Raw genomic sequence first — 26,792 nt, 5'->3', positions numbered from 1 at the left:
TATTTGCGGGAGTACTCGTACTCGGGCAAATACCCCCGATACCTAAATAGAATACTTTCGCCCCCCCCCCCCCGCATCGAAAGCCGCCGCATGGGTTAAACGGCGTGCGGGAACATCACAGCTTTCATTTGAATAGTTGTAGTGTTCCAGCGCGTATAGACACTCCCCCTTGCTTGGGATTGGATGGGTGATCGTGATCTGTCCAATTCCGAGCAAGGGGGAGTGTCTATACGCGCGGGCAAAACAGCTATTCAAATGAATGCTGTGATTTTCTCCATGCGGCGGCGGCTTTCGGCGGCAAAGGTATGGGGGAAATGGCTGGAGGGACATGGCTTCATATGTGAGGGACATGGCTGCATATGTGAGGGACATGGCTGCATATGTGAGGGACATGGCTGCATATGTGAGGGACATGGCTAGAGGGACATGGCTGCATATGTGAGGGACATGGCTAGAGGGACATGGCTGCATATGTGAGGGACATGGCTAGAGGGACATGGCTGCATATGTGAGGGACATGGCTAGAGGGACATGGCTGCATATGTGAGGGACATTGCTGCATATGTGAGGGACATGGCTAGAGGGACATTGCTGCATATGTGAGGGACATGGCTAGAGGGACATGGCTGCATTTGTGAGGGACATGGCTGCATATGTGAGGGACATGGCTGCATATGTGGGGGACATGGCTGCATTTGGGGACACATTTAAAAAAAGTATCGGTATTCGGTATCGGCGACTACTTGAAAAAAAGTATCGGTACTCGTACTCGGTCCTAAAAAAGTGGTATCGGGACAACCCTAGTGATAATCATAGGATGCCATCTAACAAATCACAGGAAGCCAATTGCAGCACCAGGGAATCAGAATTTATAGAAGGCTGGAAGGTGATCTGCCGTGTACTCATGGCTACTGGTTCAACCTTTAAATTAGTCATCATCCATATGAGCAAGCTCTGTGGCCTGGAAAGGAGGAGGTGGAAAATCTTCCCAAGTGAATAGAATAAGGACATGTATTCTATTCCCAACTAAAAAATAAAGTTTTGACTGATCATTATAAACTGCCCAAAACACTTTTATTGTGCAATTTGTGGATGTTTTAATGCCAAGTTTTAGCATTCTACTCAGAAACACTTGACTTCTATAACTTCAGATTAATTTGAGAACATAATGAGATGACATATTTTTATGAAGAACTTTCAGATTTGATATTCATAAATTCAATGGCAGTTCTTTTCTCTAATAAACTCACTCATCTAGTTGTTGAAGCACCATTTTGGAGTCTATTTACCTCCCATTAACCCACATCACACCACCTTGTTCTTGCATAAAAGCACTTAAAGTGTGTGACATGGGGGATTGTTCAGCTGAGTGATAGATGCATTATTGTGCAGTGAGTCCACATCAGACAGGCGTTTATAGTTAAGAGCCTTGTAGCCCACGTTTATTAAGCAGAAAAACAGAACGAAAGTCCACTCGGGAATCCCACGCAGGGGTTTAAACATCTTTCAGAAATAACTGAAAAATGCCAGCCCACCTGGCTACTCTTCAGCAGCACTGCTGCTATAGATACTGGTCCCTCAAACCATCAGCTCTTCCAGGCCCACAGTCTTGGATGCACACAGCTTTGGGCTCCTTAAATGCACACAGCTTCTGGTTCCTTGGACGCACACAGATTCTATCCTCACACAGAGATTCTCTCAATAGCAGCCACTGCTCCAACTCCACCTTCGTCCTCTTCTGCTCTCACCAGCCCCTTGTTATATGGGCTGTGTGAACCTGGGCACACACCCTGCTGGCTGTCCACAAGACCCAGACACAGGGTAGGAGATCCCGTCCCACCGAAGACTCTAAGGCCTCGTACACACGACCGAACATGTCTGCTGAAACTGGTCCGCAGGCCAGTTTCCGCGGACATGTCCGACCGTGTGTACGGCCTAGCGGACCGGATTCCTGGGCTAGCGGACAGGTTTCCAGCGGACAAAAGTTTCTTAGCATGCTAAGAAACTTGTCCGCTGGAACCATGTCCATCGGACATGTCCGATGGTTAGTACGACTCATCGGACATGTCCGCTGGTTATGACGTATAACCAGCGGCCCGAAATCCCGCGCATGCGTCGAATTGATTTGACGCATGTGTGGAAGCATTGACCTTCCGTGTCAGAGAACGTCGGTGTCGTCTACGTCACTGCGTTCTCTGTCCGTGGGGATTTTGGTCTGATGGTGTGTACACACATCAGACCAAAACCTCCCAGCAGACATGTAGCAAAATCTGGAGAGAATTTCCAGAGCAGTTTTCTCCATTTCGAATCTACTCTCTGTAGTTTTGCAATCCGCAGATATGCAAACTCTATGACCCTTTTACATCGAATTTCATAGGGACAGAGCCTCACTTTGCCACATAACTAAAGGCAAAACTTGATATTCTGTTTTAGAGTGGAGGGGGAATAGAACACCATTGCTGCCTGTGTCCCTGTTAGAGACATGTATTCTCTCTATAGGTCATGTTTACCATTATTACTGAAAGTAAAAAAAAAAATCCCACATTTTGGGATGTCCCCAGAACAGGGATAGAGGGGTAGTCTTTCAACTGGGACACTGGCGATGGCCCGGGATTCCCTTACTTTGGAGTGATTAACGCTCACTTGTTGTTTTGGCTTTGGAACTGGTAATAAAGGTAAATCTCCCCAATGAGACACATGGCAAAAAATAAATAAAAAAAACTGACAGGGGCTATTTACTTTCCCTCACTCTATACAAAATCAAAAACAAGTTTTGACTTTAAAAGTCTGATGAAAGGCTGATTTTCTGCAAACTCTTCTGAGGCCTGTTCATTTCTATATAGGATGCAGAAGAGGGCCTGGGGACTCAATGGGAGCACTGAAGGCTGCCTAGTAAAATGGGAGATATGTGTTGGCCTCTTAGGCCCCGTACACACAGTCGGTTTGGTCAGATGAGAATGAACCGAAGTTCATTTTCATCGGACCAAACCGACCGTGTGTATAGGCTATCGGTCTGGTTTCCTTCGGTCCAAAATTTCTAAACATGCTTTAAAACCGAACCGATGGACCGCTGCCACATCGGACCAAACCGATGGTTAGTACAGAAAAGCATCGGTTCAAAACCCGCGCATGCTCAGAATCAAGTCGACGCATGCTTGGAAGCATTGAACTTCGTTTTATTCAGCACGTCGTGTGTTTGACGTCACCGCGTTCTGACCCGATCGGATTTTGGACTGATGGTGTGTACACATATCAGGCCGTACGGCCACTTCAGAGGTGAACTGATGAAAACGGTCCGCCGGGCCAGTCTCATCGGTTTGGTCCGACCGTGTGTACGGGGCCTTAGTGTGCCTGATCTTCTATACTTGTGGGTTTCTCAAGTTTTTAGGTTTACATAAGGCCAAATAAATAAAGACAAATGCACAAATTATCTAGAGCTGCAATGATTTACTGTGTCTTGTTTATGCCATTAAATGGATTTAATATGTATTACTTATGCTGATTTCATTATGACACATTTTAATGATGCATCAGTAGGAAGCATGCAGTCCAAAACAACACGTACATTTACTGGCAAAAACCAAAACACTCTATCGGGGTTCTCTAATGCCATATCATTAACTTGCAGAAACCCTCCTAGACATAAACACTGGAGATAAACAGCAACGTGGGTACTGGCTGGCATCAGCTCTGCCCTGGGTCACCAAATTTCCATGAGCTGAACACGTGGCAAACTATTTTGCACAGTCTAGATATGAAAAACATGTTTTCAAAATGACCTGCCAGATTGGATGTAAATGCTTTACAAAAACAAATTCATTTTGCTGATGCTGTTTAGTTTAACTACACAAATAAATGTGCGTGTTGACCTTCTGCATCCTGTCAGCACAAGATGCTGCCTTTGAGGGGGAAGGGGCATTAATTTGTGGTATATGCCATTTTTTAAGTTTTAGAGCTAGAAATCGAATAAATTAGTAATAGGAAAAACAACATTACTAAAACTGCCTGTAATAAATGTTTTTCCTGCATAGATGGCATTATATTTGTTTTAATTTTCAACTTGGCATAACAAATCTTTGTTATACTGTATAAGGTTTTATATAATATAATTATGAAACATGTCTGAAATTAGTGCTGATTAGGGATGAGCCGAACACCCCCGCGTTCGGTTCGCACCAGAACCTTCGAACGGACCGAACGCAATAAGCGTTTATTGATTGGTTTGTGCAAAAGTTATAGCGTCTACAAAATAGGGGATCGTTTTATGCCATTTTTATTAATATTTTTTTTTTACTAGTGTAGCACTACCCCCGGAGGAGCTGCTGGTTTGTTTTCGGTGGCACATTTACCTCATGGCTCTCCGAATTCCTAGGGGGTGAATGGTGCATATAGCAGTAGTAAAGGAATGTCCGCAACATGTGTCTTTTGCTGTGCTCTTCATTACCCAGCTGGGTAAAAACAATAAACTGGTGATGAAAGGATAGAGTTCAAGGAAGAAGGAGCAGCAGATTTAGGCGTAATATTTGGAAACAGTCCTGCTTCCACATGTAACACTTTCTGGACCACTCTTGCCTGAGTGGGCTTAGCGTACCCGGACAGACCTCTCTCACTGACCTGGCAGCCGGAGTATCACTCGAACCTTTTTTTGGGAAACGTCTCTGCCACAGACTCTCCTGGAATGAACTCCAGACCCTCACTGATTACAATTACGGAGACAACCCTCCTTAAGGAAATGCGCCTGGATCTCCTTCTAGTGGCTCAGGTACCGACTGACAGGTGATCAATCCTTCAGTGTCCAGCTAACCAGGCACTACACTAGTAATGGCGGCGATCTGCAATTTTTATCGGTATTGCGACCTTATGGCGGACACATCGGACACTTTTGACACATTTTTTGGACCATTTTTACAGCGATCAGTGCTATAAATATGCATTGATTACTGTAAAAATTTCACTAGGGGGCGATCAAGGGGTTAATTATGTTCCGTAAAGTGTGTTCTAACTGAAGGGGGTTGGGACTGACTAGGGGAAATGACAGATCGCTGTTCATACTTTGTATAAACATATGATCAGTCATTTCTCCCCCTGAAAGATGTAAACACACAGCTCCCGGTTCGCGCTCTGTCACGACTGATCGCGGGTGCCCGGCTGTGATCGCACCTGCCAGGCACTCACATCAGCACCAGGGGTGAGCAGGGGGCGCGCGCCCCTAGTGGCCTGTGATTTTGCGCAGCCGAGCCAACCTGCCGCAGTTAAACTGCGGTGGGTGGTAGGCAAGCGGTTAAAGAGCTGAACAACTGTGCTGCTTATGGTAAAGGTTTCTCAGTGGCTGAGGTGTAAAGTTGTCTGCATGCAGTGTCTCTAACAGATGGATATCAGAAAGAGGTTGGGTATCCGGACACTCACCAATCCTGCTGATAACACAGCCTCCAAGGAACAGAGGGTGATTACTCAAACTCTTGGATCTCACAAGAGTTGTGCAGAGTAACCGCCGAACAACCGGTCAGTGTGGTGTAAAAGCGGCAGATGTGTGGGGTTGGATTGTGACAGTCCCAGAGTTGAGAACAGATGTGGTCTCAGTGTAGTGATCTGCACCACAGCAATGTAGATCCTCTGCCTATTGCAGCCACTGGCAAAGATCTGCAGTCTCTGAGCTAGAGTGACAGCCTCCATCTCTACTACTAGAAGTCCCATGCTGAATGGTGTGAGCCTGCTGCTTGCAGTTAAATATATATGCTTCTCCAGAATCCCCCTTACTCCACCAGCCCACTGGGATTTAGTCAGCACTCAGGAATACAGTATATATTAGCCATGGGACCACAGGTCCCAAGATCCTCTGCTGTCCCAAGAAGTTCATATCTACTCTGCTAACAGGAAGTGATGTAATTACTGAATACTGAGCACTAGAGTGAAAAGGCTTAATCCATAGTGCCGCTTATTAGTGTCCAAGAATGTCATTACTACAGAGAAGGTAACTGGCTACAAATGATAAAGCCTGATTCTACCTAAGATTCTCCTAAAATATATTTGTTAGAATAAGAGAGGCGGTCGGTCACGTGAGCGCCAGGAGGCACTCTGATATAAGGTAGATTTCTGCTTTTAAAGAACATACAGTGAGGCACATATTGTTACCTAACAGAGTGGATTGTAGGGACATTACATGGTTATGAAAACAGCAGGAGGGGAGGACCGGGGAGCTGACAGGCAGGGAGGAGAGGACAGAGGAGAGCTGCAGATGACGGAGGCACATAAACTGACCATGGTGTCAGGGTTCAGCAGCCATGATAAACTTTGTTCAGTTTACAGGGGGGAGGGCAGTACCAGACAGGATCAGCCAGGAATTTCAGGTGATAGAAAGAGACAAAATTATACAGCACAAGCACTGTGCTGTATAACATATCTTAAAGGAACTGGTCCATTTTTGTTTTTTAGCGTTACAAACAATTTAAATTAAGTGAATCATGAAACCATTAATGTTTCGACATGTTTGTTTTTTGCTCCAATGCAAATAATGTGGTGGGCAAACAGTGGTGTCTTTTTGTTCTGAAGCTTTATGAGCTACCTTACTACATGCAGCAAGGGCCCTCATGTTAAACTCTAAAATATCCAGACCTAGAGGAGCTTGTCTTAGGCCTGATTTACACTTATGCAGGTTGCAGTTTGCATAGTCCGGGTGAATTTTGCGTTTTTCAATACATGCTTTTCATCCATTGAAGTCTATGAAACCAGAAAAAAGTCCCTGGCCCTTTCCATAAAATGCACCGATGTGAACTACATCTATAGCAACCCATGTTAAACAGACTGTAGTGTGTTTCTGCAAAACAGAAAACGTGCTAAAAAATGCATACGTGTGAACTAGGCCTTATTCCCACTCCTCAGTCTACCTGCTGTTCTGCAATTGAAGCTAATTTCTGCGTTGCCTCTTCTTTTTGGGTACCTTAGTGCGATACTATATGGTTTGTACCCATCACCATACCTAGACTTATTCACCTAATAACTACTACTTATAACTTTATGAACCAGTCCACATTACAATTCACCTTATTGCATGAAAATTTAGCACAGGCTGCATTTTTTTGCAGAAACACATTTGGGTGACATTTAGAATGAATGGCACCGCAGCTTACCACCACACACGGTTCATTTCCACAACAAGATGGTGTGAAGTTTGAGCAGGCTCTAAAATTGTTCTAAAGTCAATATTTTTTTCATCATTTTGGATAAACTAGGGAAGGGTTAAAACTGCTTTCTTTGTTCCTGGCCTGTTTAATATTGTCCTCAGGTCTGAAAGTGAGCAAAAATCTGAAATGTTGTGTCTTTACTGAAATAAATGGGGATTCTTCCAAGGGGGACACATTTCCTTGTAGTAACGGTCTAAGAAAACAATTGTCTTCCTTGAAGAGGTCTACTCTGACTTCCTGTTGTGTTTCGAGACAGGAAGTGAAGGAAGATCTCCTAAAAGGTAACAGACCGCAGAAATAAACTGACAGGGGTTTTCACTATTCCATAGTCTATCCAAAACTAAAAAAATAATTAGATATCTTTTAAATTTAATAAATAATATGATCCAGCAATTTACATTGTACTCACATTTTTTTGTACAATGTATAGACCACTATCACTGAATTAAAAATGTGTTAACAGAGAAAGAAATAGATCTGTTGTCGCATCAAAGCAAGATATAAATTCCCTATTTATTATAAGAGCAGAAACTTGTTTACTTTATTGGTGAGTTGTAAATCACTCCTGAACTACTGAGATGACCAACATTTATTTATGTAGAAAACCAATGTCAGAATGGCATCATGACTACAGCCTGCACTGAAGAATGGTGTATGGACAAGTCTAGGGCTGCTGTTAGAAATCACAGGCCCCAGTAAAACCTACCTTTTAACGCCCCCCCGCCCCCAAAAAAACGAATCGCTACAGTGACATTATCACAATGGTATGCTTTACAGCCATGACAGAAATGATAGCCTCGCTACTGCCCTCTGTTTTTTGTTTTGTTTTTACTTTTTTCAATTGCAGGACCACATTGCAACTGTGAGCCAAGTATTTGTTTTTTTCAAATTTTCCTTTTTATTTCGTTTCTTTTCCAAGAAAACAAAAAGCAAGAAAGTGATACAGGAAACATAAGAAGAGGACTAAGCATAGTCCTATACATCAACATATGTATGGAAATTATATTTATTCTCTCTCTTCAACTCTATTTACTATTCATAATATCTGTATCACTACTAGTTTCAATCCATTCCTCTATAATAGACCAAATACTTTCTACTTCTAAACTAAATTTCAGACTACCCGAGTATTCCATCTCCCACTAAATATCCATTTATTCTTTATCTAAAGTACTAATTCCCTCCTTATTCCCGCAGCACTTCCTTCCTCCTTTTATCCCCCTTTTCCCTCCCCCCTTATCCCTACCTCTAGACCCCCTTCTTCCCCCATTCCCCTCCTCCAGCCGTCTATCCTCAGGCCATAGAGAAGAATTAGGAGAAGAGAAGAAAAAAAAAAAAAAAAAAAAAAAAAAAATTCTTAATAAGACAATACAATACACCCCTCCCCTCCTCCGCTGTCCTCCAACCGTGCGCAAAATGTTCTCTCTCCTATTTTCCTTCTTTCTTCCGGCATCTACTACCCTTTATCTTATTCTCCTATTAGCTTTTTACCTTCCTCCGACTGTAAAAATAATTCCCAAGGTGCCCATATCATTTTAATTTGCTGTTTCTTATCTATTGTTTTTGGGAGGAGTTTCTCCATTATCCCTATTTTCCTTACTTTTTTCAGCCACATAGATATTGGAGGTGCCTCGGGGTCTTTCCATTTTGTTGCAATGCAACTTTTCGCCGCATTTATCAAATGACACATCATTGATCCCTTATATCTCACCGGATATATTTCAGCATGATGTAGTAGAAAAAACGAGGGGTCATCTGGAATATGATATTCCGTAAATACTTGTGTAATTCTCCGTACTGTTTCCCAGAATTGTTGTATTATTGGACATCCCCAGAATGTATGTAGCATTGTCCCTTTCTCCCCACAGCCTCTCCAACATCTATCTGACATTTCAGGAAAAAATGTGTTTAAACGCGCTGGCGTATAGTACCATCTTGTTAATATTTTATAATTTAATTCTTGTATTTTCGTGCATCTTGAAGAATTTAATGCTAAATTTATAATATTTTGGCTTTGTATTGGGGAAAAAACTTGGCCTAAATCTCTCTCCCATTTTACTAGGCTCGACATTCTAAAGTCTTCTGGTGGTGCAGTCAATAATATATACATTTTAGAGACCATATGGGCTAGTGGTTCCTTTCCTCCACAGTACTCCTCAAACTTTGTGAGTGCCCGTTTATACTTTTCTGCACCATCCAGAGTCTCCAGAAAGTGTCGTACCTGTCGCGCTTGCCATATCGGTATCTCACCGCTCCCTCCCCTTTGTGCTATTTCTCCTATTGTCATCCACCCCCTTTCACCCAGAAAGTGGGAGGCTTGAAATCTACCCTTTTCTTTTAATTTCTTGAGTATATGGGATTCCAAACCAGGCTGGAATTCTGGATTTCCTATTATTGGGTAGAGGGGGGAATTATTAGTTGAGAAGCCAAGTATTTGAACTCAATGAGAAGTTTGACTATGTTGCGGCCTATCAAACTCTGCAGCTGTGAACTAAAGAATTGCAGCAATGGCATGTATACAGCCCTGTCGGAACTATATGACAGCTGGCTTCGACCAAAAAAGGTCTGCTGACCCTCTCTCCCGATCAGCACTCTCAACCAATGGCTGAGAGTGCTGACTGGAATGTTCTGGCGGGGGGCCATCCCCCTGTCAGAACACAATAGAACAGCAGGGGAGATCACTGTACTAACATCTGTGTTAGTACAGTGGCTCTGACCTGAGGTGTCATTTTAAAGCCGTGTATACTAGGCATTAGGCTGCATTCACATTTGATGTTTCCTGGATGTGTGACAAAGTGCACAGGTAACGGGCGTTTTGCAGTGCATTATGAAAAGGCACATAGCGCTTGTGGTGCCATTAATTGTTAATGACACCCCAAATGCAATTAGCAGACGTGTGATTCGTCATGTGGCAAAGCAGCGTGCCTTAAAAGGTTCTAGAGCCTTTGATGTGTTTTTCACACATATGGCAGCCCATTAAGTGAATGAGCTCCCCAGTGTGCAAAAATCAAGCAAAAAAAAAAAACGTGCGCAGGAACGTGTGTTCCCGATACGCAAATTATATAGGGGGCCTTAGGGGTGGTATATAGAAAAAAAAATGGAGAGTGAGATGTGTCCCTTCACTCCAGCCAACTCAGCTTAAACACTGCTGCATCGCATTCAAACCCTGGAGTTCACAATGAACACAGAGCAGCGAGAGCCTGATCTGGAGGGAGGGAGCAAGTTTTCTGCTCCTTCATCACTGCTGACAGGAGAAAACACTGCCGACTAGGGGCCAGGGCGAGACAGAGGGGGAGTTTCAGAACCCGGCAGAGGCACAGGCAGAGACCCTGCAGCTCCTTCTTCTTTAGATCCGGACACAGCAAGTATATATAAATGATCCCTCTGTAGACCTGCCAGAGGGAGAAAGCAGGCCGCACTGCAAGGGATCCACAGGTGTTACAAAGCAGTAGTACAGCCGACTCTCCTCCTGTAGGTGTCCGGGCCCCTCTTCTGAAGTGACAGCACTTGGGCCCGGTACAGGAGGGCTGGCTATACTGCCCTATCACCGGTCCTGGGCGAGTCGCAAGTAGCTAGTTGGGGAAAGGGATGTATTAGCATCTGCTCATTCAGTTTCATTTAGCACTGATATACTTTAAAGTGTTACTAAACCCTAAAATCCATCTCCTGATAAGAAAAAGCCTTTGGAATCACTCTGCACATGCTCATTTTGGTGCGTGTTGCTAGAGAGTTTTTTTTATTTTTCTAGGGAGGGTGCATATGATCAGCACAGGGACAATTAGCACTGTCCAGACAGAGGGTTGGGGTCCTGCAGCCTCATAGGACAGTCGGAGTAGAATGAAAACTCCTACAAGCTTTAACCAGACACTTATAGAAGTCACAAGACTGCTATATACTGCTGATGGGAAAAGGTATTTAGCAGTTTATATTTACTAAAATAATTGCATTTCCATGTTCTCTGTACTGTGAGAGACCAGATTTAGTGAATGCAGGGTCCTGGGTTTGGTAACACTTTAAATGTAGACTGATCTTTTATATTATATTTTATAATTCTTACATAAATGAATTTAATAGGTGATACAATCTTTCTGAAACTCTAATAATGCTGAAACTTCATAAGGAGTTACAGAAGAGGAAAGGGACATGTCCTTCTCTGATGCATTTGGCTGTATGCATGCTCTGCATAGCAGATGGAATTACAACCTGTTCAGAACAAAGTAATAAAATGCCATAACAAAAGTAATGCAGAGCAGACTGCCTGCTGGCTGTGGACAAAAAAATATTAAATACATATATACAATATTTAATATTTATCTGAAGAGACAAAATGAAAGTATTTTAGCTTTAACCATCATAAATAAGCTACAGTATATGTAGCGCCTGGTTACTTCCAAGTACCGGTGCTTTGTACATTTAGAGGGGGATTAAAGAGTTCTGATCTAGTTAATCTGTTCAAATTGGGTCTCTTTCTCAGCTTGGCTGTGCTGTGGGCTTATTTCATTGTTCCTAGGGTGCTGTTCCCACCCCAGGACGATGGATGGCAGCAGTGGAGTCGAGGTTTGGGTGCTTTTCCCCAGCAGCCTATCAGGAGGGTTTCTCCTCGCTGTGCATGCTGGGGGAGGGTATTTATGAGACAGACACCATTGGTATGGGTCGTCTTCTTCTCCTTGGAGTGCGGCACCCACCTTTAGGGTGACTGCATCACGGCGCCCTGGTGAAATGGCCTTTAAGGCCGGGGTGCGCATGCCACGCAGTGTTCCTGGTTCCGGGACCACGTTGGTCTGGAACATTTGAGCTGTGGCTGGGCCCCAGTATTCTAATGGGTCCCCAATACAGAAAAGATGCCAAACGAGAAAGCTGTTCGGTGGGGAGTCCATCTGAGGAGAGCCAAGAGAGGCTGGCGATCCAATGGGGTCTCGACAAACCACTGGGGATCAAGGTAACCGGACACTGAGAGGATGGTCACCTTTCCGTCGGTAACCTGCAAACTACCTGAAGGAGATTGAGGCGCAAAAATCTATCAAGGAGGATCATCTCCGCTTTTACAATGCTAAGGCGGGTCTGTGGCAGAGACTTTTCCCTAAGTTCATTCCAGGAGGGTCTGTGGCAGAGACTTTTCCCTAAGTTCATTCCAGGAGGGTCTGTGGCAGAGACTTTTCCCTAAGTTAATTCCAGGAGGGTCTGTGGCAGAGACTTTTCCCTAAGTTCATTCCAGGAGGGTCTGTGGCAGAGACTTTTCCCTAAGTTCATTCCAGGAGGGTCTGTGGCAGAGACTTTTCCCTAAGTTAATTCCAGGAGGGTCTGTGGCAGAGACTTTTCCCTAAGTTCATTCCAGGAGGGTCTGTGGCAGAGACTTTTCCCTAAGTTCATTCCAGGAGGGTCTGTGGCAGAGACTTTTCCCTAAGTTCCGAGTGATACTCTGACTGCCAGGTCAGTGAGAGGGGCCTGTCCAGGTACGCTATACCCACTCCGGCTGGAGTGGCGAAGAAAACCACGTGTTGTTGGAAGCAGGACTGTTTCCCTGTTGTATGCCTGAATCTGCTATTTCTCCTTTTACTTCAACTCTTCTATAACCACAAGTTTTATTGTTTTTACCCGGCCGAGTAATGAAGAGCACAGAAAAAGACACCTGTCGTGGACATTCTGTTACTACTATTTTTCACCATACACCCTTAGACGGCGGAGGAGCCACGAGGTAACATACCACCCAAAACAAAGGTAGTGCTACATATACAACACTATACATTCCCTTTAAATATGTCAGGTTTCTTATTTATTATAACAGCACAAATTAAGGACTATGGTAAATATTTTCTTCTTATCCTTATACACTGGGCTTACTTAAAAAATTCAGACTATGCCTGCTTATTGTAACCTTTGTAACATTTCTTAACACTGTTAACTAAATTTAAAAAAACAATCAAATTAAATGAAAATTGGTAACTTTTGCATGAACGGAAAAGCAGAGATGCTGCAAATGGCAATGAATTCAAAATTTTTTCCCCATAATTTTTATTGTTTTCTGGATAATTTGTACAAACAAGAGGTTATCATACGGCATGTGTCAAATAACGCTTATATTGGAAGAATGGTAAATACAGTGTGTGCGGTTCATCTGATAATATTAATTTGTACTCTTAATGTAATAGTAATTGTTAAGCATTAATGAACAGTTGGACCATTTTACAGTTTAACATTTTAGCAATTTTAGATTGTCATGTATTTCATGTTTTCTTTCCTCTTCCATGTACAGTAATATTTTCCAATCATACCTTCTTCGACAGAGAGCATGTCATACATGGCAATATTTTAAGGAAACCACTAGAGCAAAACAGAAAGGTGTATAAGCCTCAAGGGGGCAGTAAGCAGAGTTTTAAGGTGCAGAAAATCAAAGAATCAATTATACAAAAAATGCAAAATGTATTGATACATAAACAGTATAAAACTACTTATACAATTAGGGCTATAGATAGGCCAATGGTCATATTACAAAATAATGGTTGCCTCTACATGTTTTACCACAAATGTGGCTTCTTCTGGAGCTTTTGTAGGACCTTTATTTTAAAACATTACCACCTGTTGAATGGTCACGATTCAGGATACTCCCCAAGACCCACCAAGAGGTTCAATGGGGGATATCTGTGCCAAAAGAGTGAAAGGAAAATATTTGCTCTATAGTTACACCTTTCATTTCAAGAAGTTTAGCCTGTTGTTGGTAAGGCTCAATACTCATTTCCTAAAAAGGTTTAATCCTTTGGGACAGATCAAATTTCTTTGATCCTCCCTGGGTATATGGTGTCATTCCCAGACACTCAGTCAAGCAACGGTGCAAAGTGAAATAAAGGAAACGCTCGGAGGGTACAAACACCTTGAAGTATGCTGGTAATGGATGAAGTCCGTTTATGGGGAAAGACTAAATATTGATCGATCGATTTCCCAAAACCTCTTGAAATAAAAGGTGTAACTATAGGGTAACTGTTTTCCTTTCACTCTTGTGGCACAGACGTCCCCCATTGGACCTCTTGGTGGGTCTTGGGGAGTATGCTGAATCATGACCATTCAACGGGTGGTAATGTTTTAAAATAAAGGTCCTACAAAAGCTCCATAAGAAGCCACGTTTATGGTGAAACATGTAGAGGCAACCATTCTTTTGTAATATGACCATTGGGCTATCTATAGCCCTAATTGTATTAGTAGTTTTATACTGTATGTATCAATCATTTTATTATTTTTTGTACCATTGATTCTTTGATTATCTGCACCTTAAATCTCTGCTTACTGCCCCCTTGGGGCTTATACACCTTTCTGCAATACTCTATAGAAGGTGGTGCATTTATTGAAATCTCTGGGCTTCATGAATAATTTGATAAACCACTAGAGCAAAAATTTACAAAAATTATTCTAATGCCGCGTACACGCGATAATTTTTTGGCTTGTAAAAAACGACGTTTAAAAAAAAATGTAATTAAAACGATCGTGTGTGGGCTTCACGGCATTTTTTGGGTTCTGAAAAACGAGAAAAAAAATTGAACATGCTCTATTTTTTCACGACGTTTTAAACTATGTAGTTTTTCGGGTTGTAAAAAATGATCGTGTGTGGGCTTTAATGACGTGAAAAAAAACGTGCATACTCAGAAGCAGGTTATGAGACGGGAGCGCTCATTCTGGTAAAACTACTGTTCGTAATGGAGTAAGCACATTCATCACGCTGTAACAGACAGAAAAGCGCGAATCGTCTTTTACTAACACGAAATCAGCTAAAGCAGCCCAAAGGGTGGCGCCATCCGAATGGAACTTCCCCTTTATAGTGCCGTTGTACGTGTTGTACGTCACCGCGCTTTGCTAGAGCATTTTTTTTTAATGATCGTGTGAGGGCAACGCCGTTTTAATGATGATTTAACGTTTTCTAGAGGCTGAAAAACTTAGTTTTTTACAAGCTGAAAAATGATCGTGTGGCATTACACTGTATGGAGATCATACATGTAATATTAGTATTCATACACTTCCTTTTTGCATTTACATGCCTTCATTTATATTTTTCACTGACTTTACATGAAAACCAAGCTCTCCAGTACAAATGACAGTGAAAGAAATTGAAACAAACCACAACACTGCCAAGGGTACATGGGCATTTGTGCCATCAGTTTTTTTGCAAAGAGAAGATTTAAAGTTTAGGTCCAACTTGAGCAAAATTATAAAAAAGGCAATCCCCAGTAGCAAAAAACAAACAAAAAAACTCTAACTGCAATATTCACCTTTGCCCAATGCTGTCATGTGCAGACTCAACTGCTCAGTGACCCAGTGCTGCTCCTATGGATGATTAAATGATGCCCAGAGTCATTCAACCCACATCCTGTGTGATTTAGGCCTGCACTTTCCATTCAATTCAAGATCCGCCCACAGTTACAAGAAGAATAGGGATAAAGACCTATGGCGAAGGCCTCTTTAGAAAAAACATATACAGTTTTTCTTTTCTTTTTTTTTTTAAAGGGGCAGGAGTGCTGAAAATGGGGGAAAAGGAGCAAATGGGGGAGGAGAAGTTGTAGACTGGCACTGGGCTTTAAACTATGGCAATCTTTGGTAATTGTTGAAGTAGGCTTGGCAGTATTATAGTTTGTTTCAATCCAGTTGTTGTGTCTTTTGTGGCCATAGTGGACCTGGTCTACAAGTAAATATGTGAAAAAAATCATATGGTAAATACTACCAGAACATATATCAACCTTATGCAGTTATCAGAATGCAATACTGGTCCTTTAGGTATAGAAAAGCTACAACAATGTTAGCTGGATGCTTTTTACACTTTCATTGTCAAAAGCCATTTAAGAGAGCAAATATCTCCCTTGCCTGGTTGATATTCCCCCCTGGAATAATAAGTGAGAAGGCAGCAAAGTGCAAATCAATGAAGGTGCTTTGAGATTTAACATTTACAGCAATTCTAATTCTTGGCTTAGCACAAGTCTTTTTTTCTTAAAGTTATTGCTTCATATCCAGTAAACTGTAATATCAATAAAATACCCTAACATTAATAAAAAATAAAAAAATGCAAGCATGACAGAAATCGAATGAACGAGGTTGTCTAAGGATAATAGAATTAGGTTGCTTTGTCTGTGTTTTCTGGCTATTTTGCTTCTTGTTATTTAATATTTTCAACATTTTGTTCCACCCAAATTCTGTATTCACACCTTCACAGCATCATATTTATGAGAAGCATTACATCGGGCATATGTATACTTCTTAAATATGAGATGTTTATTAATTTCCACTATTCGATCTTCAAGGGTAGGAGAATAAGACCAAACCTAGTGGGAAGCTATATCTGGCAAAAGCCAATACCTGGTCATGGTTTAGATTATTGGATTTCACATTACCCAGTAGGCATAGGGCAGGGTCTATAATCAATGCAGAGCTGCATACAGTATTTTGAGTATCTAACACCTCCTACAAATAACGGTAAAGTTTAGGATGTCTCCAAAACAGGTGCACAAAGGAGCCAGGGGACAGCACATCTTGTGCATTGCGAAATTTCCTTTGTGGAATAGTTCAGGGATGCGATAGACCCTATACAGAATGAAAAGCTGGGTTACCCTGTGTATTGGCGACAATGAAACCAGCTGTACATTCTGCAATACTTGATCCCGTATAACACCTAAAGTTACATGCATATACATCTCATATCTATTCCTACAAGCTGTAGGAAATTTAGAAAGAAATTTAAATAACAACCGTATATATAATTTAGTAGTAGGGCCTTTAGTAGTATCTGCTTGAACTATAGTATTTAGAATAGGAACAGAACAGATGAGAAAGAGAAATTGGGAGACAGACCCTGGTTCTGGTCTTAGTTGCAAATATTAATAAAACCACCTCTGATTCAGGATATAGTCAAAGCAGAGTTGATCATATGTTTTAAGAACCCCTCCAGGATATAATTGTATCAGATTGGTAATCACTGTGCATTCCCACCTGGTAAATCCCTTCAATCTGAGGATTTCAGGTAATGCCTGTTGGTCCAAAGGGGAGTATATTTGGTATACCCTGAAATGGCCAGTAATATCTTAGTGGACTGCTAAACCTTCTATGTCAAATACAATGTGTGATAAGTAGATTGACTAAAGGGTGGAACATTAGACTCTAGGGCTAGCAGAGGATTACAATTATGCAATAGAAAGGTAAATATATTGTAAGCAGATATTTGTGGTCCTCTATTTTCCCAACCTGCAAGATGTTGAAGATGGGCCACCAAAAAATATACCCAGAGATTTGGTGCCAACAGGCCCCCTTGATCTTTCGGATATTGTAGAAATGTGTTTTTAATTCTGGCAGACTTATTACGCCATATCAAATCCGAAAGACCAAAACATTTTTAAGATATTTTTTGAGGAATCCAACCGGGGCAAGTAGTGTAAAAAATATAACTAAGGCATCCATGTAATTTTTAAGAGGTTGGTACGAACAGCCAAAGAAAGAGGCAGTTTACACCACACTTTAGGAACCAATAGTGCAGCGCTGCACTTTTGTTTCCTATTTTTCATTTACTTTGTTTGTGTTCTGGATGCTTTCTTACACACTTTTTTTTGGGTTTAGCGCAGTTTTTTTCCAGCCTTTTTTTACACTACACTTTACCCTGGGATATAAAGCTCAAAAGCAGAGGTAACAAATTATGAAAACCGTATTCCCGAGGTTTAGCAGGGACCATTACCACTAGGTATTTAAATTGTACATACACCTTAACCTGTGATGATACAAACGGAAGAGGACCCTGAAGAGTATCCAATGAAAGTAATATGGACTTATCCCAAATTAATCGTAAGACCAGAAAAAACGCAAAAATTACTAATGACGGACATTGCTGTAGAAAACAATACCTGCACATTGGCCAATAACAACAACATGTCATCTGCATATAGAACTACCTGTATCTTATCTTGATATTTTTCCCTGCAAAATCCTCTAACCCCCAAAGTCTGCCCCAGCAAGATTGCAAGAGCCTCGGAGACAGGGGCGACAACGGACACCCCTGTCTAGTCCCACGAGACAGTCTTTGTATTTGTGAATATTACAGTTACAAAAAAAAAATGAGGTTGTTCAGTGCTATGGACTTTAGTACTATATTGTTCTGACAAATATATGTTTTATGGAATGGTCTTCATATAGTGTATTATTTTATGAGAATGCTAAATTTCTATACAAAGGAGAAACTTTTCGAATGGAGAAAGTATCAACACAGCTTGTATTGTAATCTTCACCACTGTGCTCCAAGTTGTAGAGAATAGAACATGCACAATTGTCTGAAGATAAAAGATTTTCATTTTTGATATTAAAGTGTATCTAAACCCTAAACTTTTTTTAACGTTTTGGATGGAATTTGAAAGGATTAGAACCTCTGTCTGTGTTTCCCCGGGGGATTCAGTCCTTTCTATGTGTCCTGGTCATGAAAGTGATGTGAAAATCTTAAATTTACAGTTGCCACTAGAACAGGAATAGAAAGAATATTTTACAATAGGGACACTGATCTCTAGTCTCACTGTCAAGGACTTCCTCCTACACTGGAGATGTTTCCTCTCACTTACTGTTGTGTCTACAGGACAGGAAGTTAAAGCAAAACTTCAGTAATTTTTTCATCTTTCCATCTATTAAATCTTCTGCCCTTGTTGTTTTAACTTTGGATAGTAAAACATTTTTTTTCTGCCAGTAAATACCTTATACAGCTCACCTTATGCTTCTTGTCTGGTCAATAGGCTAGGCTTATGACATCATGCACAGCTCTCTCTCTTACTCTCGTGAGAGTTTGTAAGAAAGGAAGGAAGGGGGGGATGAGCCATAAGAGGGCCAATGAGCGCTTCAGAGCTGGAGGTGTGCCTCTGTGTAAATCCAGGAAGTGAACAGGCAGCAGCTTCAGCTGACCCCAGTTAAAATGGTTGCAACCAGACTCGGTGGAGGGAGATTTATGCAGCATATTTGCCAAGTACAGAATCACAGTATATATCAAATAATATGCAAAGTGGTTGAAGGAAAGCTTCAGAATGTCAAAGATATTTTTATTACAAATTATGTGAGCAGACTGCAGTTCCTCTTTAAGAAAAATCTCCCCAGTGGAAAACAGCTTCATAGTGTTTTTAATCATTCCCTGCTAAAAAAAAATGTTTTGGCTTTAGATATGTTTTAACCTTTTTGAGGCTTTAAAGTAATTTAGGTTGGTCAGTATAACACATTTATGGTCTGAAAATTCCAACACAATTGTCATTTTAGCACCTACAGCAAAAACGTTGAAACTCTCTAGCTTCTCAGGAGAACATGATAGTCACACATTACTTTTTTTTAGCACTATCAAGGTTACTAAGGCATACATATAAACTTTCCACTGCTGTCCCCAATTCTGGTTTGGAGATATGTTCCCCTTATCTGTACCTGGCTTGGCAAAGAAACCCATGTTGATATGCATAATCTACTGAAGGTAACACATTTTTAAGGAACTTCAGACATTTTGATTGATGTCTGTGCCAACCTAACAAGGAGACAACTGCCCCCCCATTTACTGTCCTGATGTCACACAGGAAAGGAAGTGAAAGGAAAGGAAGTGAGGAAAACTCTCCCCAATGGGTGAGCAGAACATGCGAACAGGTAAAAAATGTATTTGTTCGAACATGCGAACACCAATAAAGTCTATGGGACACGAACATGAAAAATCAAAAGTGCTAATTTTAAAGGCTAATATGCAAGTTATTGTCATAACAAGTGTTTGGGGACCCGGGTCCTACCCCAGGGGACTTGTAGCAATGCAAAAAAAGTTTTAAAAACTGCAGTTTTTTTGGGAGCAGTGATTTTAATAATGCTTAAAGTGAAACAATAAAAGTGAAATATTCCTTTAAATTTCGTACCGGGGGGGGGGGGGGGTCAATAGTATGCCTGTAAAGTAGCGCATGTTTCCTTGAGTTGATTTCGTTTTTCTATCTTTTGTAAACAATTCAAGAAAGCTTCATTGTAATTTTCTTTCAAGATTAATTCAATGCAGGTGGTACTCAAAAAATTTGAATATTGTGCAAAAGTTAATTTATTTCACTAATGCAACTTAAAAGGTGAAACTAATATATGAGATAGACTCATTACATGCAAAGCAAGATAGTTCAAGCCGTGATTTGTCATAATTGTGATGATTAAGGTTTCCAGCTCATGAAAACCCCAAATCCACAATCTCAGAAAATTCGAATATTACATGCAATCAATATAACAATGATTGTACATAAAACAATATGAGACCTCTGAAAAGTATAAGCATGCATATGTACTCAGTACTTGGTTTGGGCCCCTTTTGCAGCAATTACTGCCTCAGTGCGGCGTGGCATGGAAGCGATCAGCCTGTGGCACTGCTGAGGTGTTATAGAAGACCAGGATTCTTCAATAGAGGCCTTCAGCTCTTCTGCATTGTTCGGTCACATGTCTCTCATCTTTCTCTTGGCAATGCCCCACAGATTTTCTATGGGGTTCAGGTCAGGCGAGTTTGCTGGCCAATTAAGCACAGTAATCCTACAATCATTGAACCAGGTTTTGGTGCTTTTGGCAGTGTGGTCAGGTGCTAAGTCCTGCTCGAAAATTAAGTCAGCATCCCCATAGAGCTCATCTGTGGAAGGAAGCATTAAGTGCTGCAAAATCTCCTGGTAGATGGCTGTGTTGACCCTGGACTTAATGAAGCACAGTGGACCAACACCAGCAGATGACATGGCTCCCCAAATCAACACAGACCGTAAAAACTTCACACTGGACTTCAAGCATCTTGCAGTGTGTGCCTCTCCACTCTTCCTCCATACTCTGGGTCCTTGGTTTCCAAATGAGTTGCAAAATTTGCTCTCATCAGAAAAGAAGAAGACTTTGGACCACTAAGCAACAGACCAGGTCTATTTTTCTTTAGCCCAGGTAAGACGCTTCTGACGTTGTTTGTTGTTCAGGAGTGGCTTGACAAGAGGGATACGACATTTGAAGCCCATTTTCAGGATCTCTCTATGTCTGGTGGCTCTTGACTCCAGCCTCAGTCCACTCCTTGTGAAAGTCCCCAACACTTTTGAATGGCCTTTTCCTGACAATCCTCTCCAGGCTGCGGTCATCCCTGCTGCTTGTGCACCTTTTTCTTCCACACTTTTCCCTTACACATAACTTTCTATTAATGTGCTTTGATACAGCACTTTGGGAACATCCAACTTCTTTTGCAATTACCCTTTGAGGCTTCTCCTCTTTATGGAGGGTGCCAATTATGGTTTTCTGCACAACTGTCAGGTCAGCAGTCTTTCCCATGATTGTGATTCCTACCAGACCAGACTGAGAGACCATTTAAAGGCTCATGAACCCTTTGCAGATGTTATTTGAGCCTAGAATATTGCACCTTTTCACAATATTCTAATTTTCTGAGATTGTGCATTTGGGGTTTTCATGAGCTATAAGCCATAATCATCACAATTATGACAAATCATGGCTTGAACTATCTTGCTTTGCATGTAATGAGTCTATCTCATATATTAGTTTAACCTTTTAAGTTGCACTAGTGAAATAAATGTACTTTTGCCACGATATTCTAATTTTTCGAGTATCACCTGTATTATTTTGAACTTTTGTCACAAGACCCTTAAACAGCATGGGGCCCATAGGTCGCTGCCTACTCTACCTATTTGGTAATCTGACTCTTCCAATATACTTTCAAAATTATACAGTGGATTAGTGAGGCCTGGGATGAATCTCATACCTCAAGCTCCTGACTTACGATCTAAAGAAAAGCATGTTTTCTTTAACTAAACAAAGGAATAGAAAGTTTTTAAAGGCTTAAACTTTAGTAAGGGAGAAACACCATGTTATCACAATAAAGCTTAATAACCACCTTTAGATTTGTATTCCTGTATGTGCACTGAATGTGGAAGAATTTTACTTCCTGACCTTGAGACACACTGTGTATCGTAGGGTGATAAAGTGTCATTGGGATAGAAAGTGAGTATATGTTACCCCTCCCCCCAAAATAGAACATCTGACAGACGTTCAAGATTCAGATTGTACCTTTCAAGCAGGGTTCGCATTCCCTTACAAGTCTATGAAAAGGCAAAACCCACTTGAAGCTGATCAAATGCAACTCAAAAGGCGATCAACTGCAGGTTGAAATTACAATCTGATAAATTCTAAATTATTTCATTAACATTCCAAACCAAAGTCCAAAGCCCATTGACATTGGCACTCGTGTGGCAGAACATTTTGGTTTCTGCCTTAACGTACAGTGTAGGAAATGCACAAACTATGTGTGACAGAATACACTGTCTACGTGGGACTATGAGACTTGCAGACAAAATGGCATTGAGATACAGTAATGTAATGTAATGCTACATCCCTTCTCCCCATCCCCTCTTGTTGCTGTGTTTAATTGTGTTGGGTTGGAGGGGATGTGTAAGGAGGGGCTGCCTGCTTATCATAATCCTTTTATGTGTTTCAACTGTAGTTGTTTGAATATACAAGTGTTGAGTTTCCATTGGTTCTTCCTTGTCCCCTACCCCCTTTATGACAAGGCTAAGGGGAGTGTCCCTAACTGTGTTTAAAAGTGTATGTTTGGTACTTAATAAAGAGTTAATGCTCTGCATGTTTAACCCTCAACACCTGTGTGGCTTGTCTCGTGATTGAGGGGTTAAGGGCTGGTTATGGCGAGTCTGCCGCCTGCCGGTGCTTTTGGAGGACAGGAGACACAGGTCTGTCGGAGGTTCCCATACGGGGTAGCCGAGATCTGTTACACTGTGCATTCAATTATTAACAATTCTTTACTCTTTATTGCCCTAATATCTTGATTTCCATTTTGCAGAGGTTGCAGTGGTCGACCAGTAAGGTTTTTGGTCCTGGATTCACTCAGTTTACAACAGCCTCAAATTACCCACTTATTCCACATACCTGTATCCAGCAACAGTTGCATCTCCTGATGTCACATCAATATCTCCAGTGAGCATCTTAAATGTGGTGGTCTTTCCGGCTCCATTTACTCCCAGCAGCCCGAAACACTAGGTGGAACACATATACTGTTAATCTATGCCCAAATCACAAAAAAAGAAAAACACCATTTCAAGCATAATAAAAGCCAATCTCTTTAACTTTGGATAGAGTGGAAAAACGTTTTGTCTGGCATTTTTTGTTTTGGATTGGATTCTATTGGGGGGAAATGTTTCTTTTCTATACCTGTGAAACCAGGACATGAAATGGAGGGAGTGGATATCACTATAACAGGAATGCACAGATAGCAGTAAAGACATGCTGGATGTTCAAACTCTTCCTAAGATTGGGTTCACACTAATACTACACGACAGTCATACGACTTTCATCCTACTTTTCTCTGCGACATCAGTCCTACATCGATCCTACATTGATCCTACATTGGTCCGACATCCATCTGACTTGAATGAACAGGATACTACGGCTCTCATAGGGAAACATTGATTTTCACATGTCATGCAATCAGTGTGAACCCAGCCTTATTCTACAAAATATGTACCGTAGTTCTGTTTTTTCTCATTGGTGAGATTTCCCATCCCTTTCTAAACAGGCAAAACATTTATAATATGAACACAGACAATAATAAAAACACAACAGAAGTTCTAACCTTTCCCCGGTCTATAACAAAATACAAAAAAAAAGTTTGACCTGGAGTTGGGCTTTAAAAACAACAAGCACAGTTTAGTTTTATGCAAAATTCATTAATATACAATAATCAAAAATTGGATTACTGCTGTAAGATAGAGCCCAGGGAAAGAGAATTTTTGATGATTGCCATGAGTTACTGTAGACAGTACGTAACGGAAATGAGAAAAGCAGACATGTTTTCAAGTCCAGCCTGGGCAACAACCATAGCTGCCTCTTTTGATAAAGTAACCCAAGCACATGACGTGTTTTAGTCTCAAGATTACCAGGCAAATATAAAGGGCAAATTTTCTGGAAAAAAAGTAATGGAGCCTCCACATCTGGAGCCATACAAGGCGAGAAAGCTGCCAGAATTCACATTTTATTTGGATTTAGATATGCGTTAAGCAATATAGTTGCTTACTGAAGTGTAAAGGCAAAAAAACACACTGATGAGGTCACCTTTTGCTCTTTTCTCCTGTCGTATATTGTTACTCACCTCTCCAGGCCGGATACCAATACAAAGCTTGTCCACAGCAGGAGTGTGTTTACCAACATAAACCTGTATATTGTAGAGAGAACTGTGAGTCAGTTTACTAAAACATACAGCGCAATATTCTTTTGTATCTCTATTAGTTCGATTCTTTATCAAAATGAAGAAAAAAATAGATGAACTCTACATATTTAAGGCTTTCAATAGTGAAGAAAGAAAGAAAGAAATCTAATTTCACATGTATATTATGTTCATGAACTGAGAAAATTATCATGGGATAAAGTAATGAACACATTTACAATAAATCTGACCATACACTGTAAGATATCTGCCTATTCCCTCATCCACACTATAAAACATGGATGAAGGAATCTCCCCTGACAGCTATTGCTTTCCAACAGTCAACACTTGTGGCTGTCAAAATACGCAAACAATGGCTGCATCTGATTGGATATAGCTGTTTGGCTGTTGATTTTCATCCGGGTTCTTAAATTTTTAGATCAAAATTTGTCAGTTTGGAGGACCACACATGGTTTAAATTTGGTCTGGTTCATCAGCAACCAGCTGAAATTTGCTCCGTGTATGGCCTGCTTAACTCATACATGAATTGACCCTTTTAAGTTTTTCATGTATGTCTATCTTTGTGCAAATATGATCAACATATACACAATGGGCCAAATTCCCAAAAACTTAGCCTAACTTAAATTTCAGCAGTTAAGTTACACTGACTTAAAATCTCTACCTAAGTGCCCGATCTTCAAAGCACTTACCTAGAAATTTCAGGCCGTGTAACTTAAGTGCCGCCGTCGTAAGGCGGTCCTCCTCTCCTGGGGGCGTTTAAAATTTAAATGAGGCGCGCTCCCGCGCCGGCAGTACTGCGCATGCGTGTGACGTCATTTTCCCGACGTGCAGCGCGCGAACGTAATTAACGCCGGGCGGCTTTGAGAATTTCGACGGGACACTAAAGTTGCGACGGGTGAAAAAAAAAAGACGCGCCGGGAAAACAAATAATTATAAAAAAAAATGACAGCGTCGCTCAGCATGCATTCCTGAGAGGGAGAACCGGCATGGGCTCCCCCCCCAGGAGCATACCAGGCCCTTAGGTCTGGTATGGGTTGTAAGGAGACCCCCCCAGGCCGAAAAATCGACGTAGGGGGTCCCCCTACAATCCATACCAGACCCGTATCCAAAGCACGCTACCCGGCCGGTCAGGAAGGGAGTGGGGACGAGCGAGTGCCCCCCCCCCCTCCTGAGCCGTGCCAGGCCGCATGCCCTCAACATGGGGGGGTTGGGTGCCTACCCACGTGCACCCACCACGTGGGTACCTGCCGGAGCATGATGGGACGGTGATGCCTATATAAATGGGATGCAAGGCGCGCTTCCATCATTACAGTGACAAGACGCGACGAGGCAACATCGGAAGAGGGGAGAAGAACAGAAGAGAAGACCCTGACGTCACAGAAGACCGCGCCGGCTGCCTGTTAGAAATTGAGCTAACACACACAGATAGCAGGCAGCCAGCGCTGAAGAAGAAGGCACCGGACATCTGCAGAAGAACCGGGGTTCGCCGAGTCAACAGCGGAAGAGGGGAGAAGATGGAAGAAGACCCCCGGAGAGCGGAGAAGCCCCCCCCCGGAGAGCGGAAGAAGAAACCCCCCCCGGAGAGTGGAAGAAGACCCCCGGAGAGTGGAAGACCCCTGGAGAGTGGAAGAAGAAGCCCCCCCTGGTAATAGAGCTAATAAAGAAGACAGGGGGGGCATCCGGAGCAGAATAATAAATTATTTTAAAAAGCCTTGTGTTGTGTGTTTACTAACTTTTACTTTTTGCCTACAGGTGAATGGGTAGGGGTACGATGTACCCCATATCCATTCACTTAGGGTGGGGGGCCGGTATCTGGGGACCCCCTTATTTGAGGGGACTCCCAGATTCCGATAAGCCCCCGCCCGCAGGCCCCGACAACCAACGGCAAGGGTTGTCGGGAAGAGGTCCTGTCCTCATCAACATGCCCGCAGTGCGCCCCCCTGCCCCAGAGCACCCAACCCCCCCATGTTGAGGGCATGCGGCCTGGCACGGCTCAGGAGGGGGGGGCGCTCGCTCGTCCCCACTCCCATTCCTGACCGGCCGGGTAGCGTGCTTTGGATACGGGTCTGGTATGGATTGTAGGGGGACCCCCTACGTCGATTTTTCGGCGTAGGGGGGGTCTCCTTACAACCCATACCAGACCTAACGGCCTGGTATGCTCCTGGGGGGGGAACCCATGCCGGTTTTTAATTTAAAAATTGCCGTGGAGTTCTCCCTCGGGAATGCATACCAAATGCCGTCGCTGGAATGGGCCTTTACAATGTGTGACTAACTTTCCACATTATAAAACCAGCCCTAGTTTTGCGCAGGCAAATTCGGAACTTACGCAGAAATCACAGTGATGAAATGCTTTGAAAATCTGCTTAAGTCCTCATTTGCATACGCAAAGCTGCATTTCAATGAGAAAT

General features: G+C 42.1%; 1 protein-coding gene across 1 annotated transcript in view; it reads right to left on the bottom strand.

Annotated features, from left to right (window-relative positions):
• The window catches only part of ABCA4 (ATP binding cassette subfamily A member 4), a 304,087-nt gene that overhangs the window by 20,622 nt on the left and 256,673 nt on the right, over window positions 1-26,792 (bottom strand). Inside the window, exons 44-45 of the mRNA XM_040359994.1 lie at window positions 24,310-24,372; window positions 23,091-23,197 (exon numbers count right to left, since the gene is read on the bottom strand). Of these exons, the coding sequence (XP_040215928.1) occupies window positions 23,091-23,197; window positions 24,310-24,372 (170 nt within the window). The remainder of the gene's footprint in view (window positions 1-23,090; window positions 23,198-24,309; window positions 24,373-26,792) is intronic.

The sequence above is a fragment of the Rana temporaria genome, chromosome 7, assembly GCF_905171775.1.
Source record: "Rana temporaria chromosome 7, aRanTem1.1, whole genome shotgun sequence".
Taxonomy (NCBI): domain Eukaryota; kingdom Metazoa; phylum Chordata; class Amphibia; order Anura; family Ranidae; genus Rana; species Rana temporaria.
This window is presented reverse-complemented; position numbering and strand designations above follow the sequence as displayed.